The 3,755-nt window shown below is 30.4% G+C and overlaps 1 protein-coding gene across 1 annotated transcript; it reads right to left on the reverse strand.

Annotated features, from left to right (window-relative positions):
- Positions 1 to 556: 556 nt before the first annotated feature.
- Positions 557 to 982, reverse strand: LOC18032964 (S-protein homolog 21). Its single transcript, XM_006420488.2, has one exon. The coding sequence runs from the start codon at positions 980 to 982 to the stop codon at positions 557 to 559; it is 426 nt and encodes a 141-aa protein (XP_006420551.1).
- Positions 983 to 3,755: the final 2,773 nt, after the last annotated feature.

Raw genomic sequence — 3,755 nt, forward strand, 5'->3', positions numbered from 1 at the left:
ATAAATCAAGGAAATAGATATATGTATTTATGTCCCATACATGTATTTACTTTTATAATTATTCCAAATACAAAGTCAGATAGACAGTCTAATAAGTCCACGGTATTCGTAATCTACTATAACTAAGGTTCGTCGAATAGAATATAATTCTGAAATCGATCCTAATTTGTACTATAACATCTGGGTTTTTTTTGGTCATCAAAAGAGAGTTGTAACATAACGACTCTCTAAAAGATCACTCATCTAAATCATTTTTCATATTTTAATTTACTTTTAATAAAAATTTAGATCATTAGAGAATTCTGATCGTCTGATTAGTGAAAGAAAATTTAAAAAATAATGATAATAACAAAAATAATTTTCGGCTTTTATTGTACTCATCACCTCGGAAATACATATGTTAACAGATGGAAAAATTTGATCATTATTGAACTCATCAACTTCGGAATACATATGCTAACAAACTGCAAAATTTGATCATTATTTATAAAAGACGAAATCAAAATAAAACAAACGACGACGTACGGTAGCAACGGGAAATGAGGCTGTGACTAATTCAATACCATGAAAAGTCTTTCTTCCAATTAACTTCATCATTGCTGAAATAAAATCCATCTTCTTTCACTAACCAAGAGCACTTCCTGAAAAGATTACACCGGAGACTGTCTCTAGGAACCTTAAAAGCATGAAAACGCCTCCGTTTTTGGTCCCATTTCATGGTGCACATGAAATCAGTAGTGCCCCAAATCTTGGTCCGAAGCCTCCACCCGTAATCATCGCCTGCCTGGAGAGCACGGCCGCCCATATCACCTTCCTCGGACGAGCACCAAATCACCAAAGCCAATGAAGAGTTGTTTGTGAAGCCATTGATTACACGAACATCGTATTCTACGCCGTAGAAATGCTGTGGTTGTAATACGGACATGAATATGATGCCTATGGCAAGACAGAATATTAGCAGAATGCTATTCAGAGTCTTCATGTTATAAAGAAGAGAGCGCAAAATGATAGTGTTGTTTCTCCTTTCTCTAGTGTGCCTTTTAATGAAGTTAATTAGACTGCTTGTTACGTAGCAAATATATGTGACCTCTCTCTCTCTATCTCTATATATATAAGCTTATTCATAGTTAATGCCCACCCATATACTTACCTTATGCAAAAAATTGTTTGGATATCGAAATTTAATACTGATGGATACGCTGATTGTTTGACAGATATGGATAGATTTGGAAATTACTGCAGGAGGATACATGTACTATAATCTGTGTATATGAGTGTTTGTGTGTGTGTGTGTGTGTGTATGCAAGGTTACATACACGCACAAGCGAGTCTTTGCTCAGGTGTGGACATGGCCAACATGTGAAATTCAAATTGGGAAATTATCCAAAACACCTTTATTTGTTACTTCCGTAGTAGTAATTAGTAATTGGATATAACTATTTAGGAGTAAGATAGTTTTTTTTTTTTGATATAATTTAAAAATTCAAACAAATCTAACGTAAAACATGTGAAAAATAAATTATAATTAACAAGATTTTATTGAAAAATTTATAGAATACAGACTTTTTGAATTACTTTTTAAAGTACTGAGATCAACAAGATAATTATTACCTCCATGGACTTTATAGCACTAAAGACACTGTCCAATTTAAATGTCGCGTGCAAACTTCTGCATTTAAAAATTTTTATGTATACAAGTTTCTTGTGCAGGCAACAAAAGAAAATATGAATTTGTACAAAGGCACATATATGGAATAATTTTTTTTAAAAAAAAAATTGTTTCGACCTTATTTAATTCGGGAAAAAAATGAGTGACTATCTAATTAATTATATGAAATGAAGACATTAATAGAAAATTATAACTTAGTTCATACCATTTGATGGAATGTACCATAACTTATCAGTAGGAAGGATCCCAAGTGCCTTTTGAATATATGCTGAGCTGTGATTGCCTCATTAGCCATTAGTTAACAAAGACGTCTGCTTTAATGCAGAACAACGATCCCAGATTATGTTTATCTAATAATCATTTCAAAAGCAATATGTATGTATGTGTGTGTCTGTGTACATATACATACATATTATAATATATATATATATATATATATATTATATGAATAGTTTTCTGATCAGGGATTTTAAAGTGCGGGAAAGTTTGGGAAAGCTTTAAAATCACATGGCTTTAAAAACTTATTGTTTTAAACCTTTAAAACCGTGCAGTTTTAAAAGTTTCCCGCACTTTAAAATTTCTGACTGGATCATTTCTCTATATATATATACACTTCCTTACATATGTATATGATATCAAAGATGTCAAGTCGTTCCAAAATGGATAAACAACTCTAGACTTATAAACAACTAGAGTGGTCTTTCTTGCAAGTTGCAACTTATAAAAGAGACTCAAAAATTCATTTTCCAATGGAAAAATTATGATAAAATGTTTATGACCAATTGTTACATAAGATATGCACTTTTAAGATACAAATCTTTTTACTATTTTGAGCCCTCCACACTAATATTGATAGCAGTAAGTAGCTACGATTTAATTTCTCTTATGATCTAATCTAATCTTCATCAATTATTCCTTGCAGTTTTATTCAGCAAAAACCAAAACCTGAAAAGAATCTTATAAAGAGGGTGCAATACACTGTGCATAACAAAAAATTTTCGTTTCCCACGAGATTTTTGCTCGAAAACCAGGAGTACGATCCACTTTTATCACAGTTTTAAAACTTCTTAAAAAACAAATCCACAAATGGGTTTGATACGATACATATGATTACTAAATAATTTACTTTTGATTACAGTTTATCTGTAATGGTCGGGACTACAAATTTAGGAGAACTATTTAATCCTATCTTGCTCTTATTAATCAAAGAAAAACAACCGGGGAGAAGAAATGATTGTGACGTCTCTAAAAGTGTCAATTAAATTTAGCCAAGTGGTTCCTAAAATTGAGAAACGACAAAGCCATAAAGCCCAATAATCCCTACAATAGCAAATAAATGGGCGCCCTCAATTTGCAATTTTTAAATAATATACAACTTGGTTACTTTCACAAGAGAGATCAAGTTGTTGATTAACATGCGTTAGATTTTGTCATTATTTAGCCCACTCACCACTAACAGCGAAAATGAAACTTAAAAAGAATTATTACACTCTAGTTCATCTATTCAGTAGACATAACATTACATTATGATGACCATTACTTTAATTTGCAATTGCAAAGCTATAACAACAAAGGCATTTTTTTTTTTTTTTTATTAACCAAATGTGGTACTTGAACGAAGTTTTTGTTGCTCGATCGTGGTTTCCATAAAAAAAACTACTAACTAAAGTAAAAGTTATGCTAATAAAATATTCTACCACCATTTTATAAGAGTCATTTGAAGATTATTTATTTATTATTATTTGTTTCATCTTCGAGATATGAGCTAATATGTTCTTAATTTTTCTTTTAGAAAACTTAGGCAGTTGCCTAGGGCGCACTACATATGAAGTTATTGATTTATATATTTATTCTTAATTTATAATAATATTTATGTAAATAAATTATCAAATCCCTATAAAATATATTTTTAACGTTAGAATTAACAATTTTAATTCTACTTATTCCTACAAAATCTCTATTAATGTTATTTCATTTTAAACTCTATAAAAGCCACATATTTGTTAACTTTTTATCCATTAATATTTTTTATCGATAAAAAAAGTCACCACACATTCGATGCTTTGGTGCTTAAGATTAAAAAAAA

This window comes from Citrus clementina, unplaced genomic scaffold (genome assembly GCF_000493195.1).
Source record: "Citrus clementina cultivar Clemenules unplaced genomic scaffold, Citrus_clementina_v1.0 scaffold_9, whole genome shotgun sequence".
Classification (NCBI taxonomy): Eukaryota; Viridiplantae; Streptophyta; class Magnoliopsida; order Sapindales; family Rutaceae; genus Citrus; species Citrus x clementina.

Bases quoted from the DNA above. Each gene is read 5' to 3' on its own strand.
- LOC18032964 (XM_006420488.2), bottom strand. From the start codon at position 982: ATGAAGACTCTGAATAGCATTCTGCTAATATTCTGTCTTGCCATAGGC.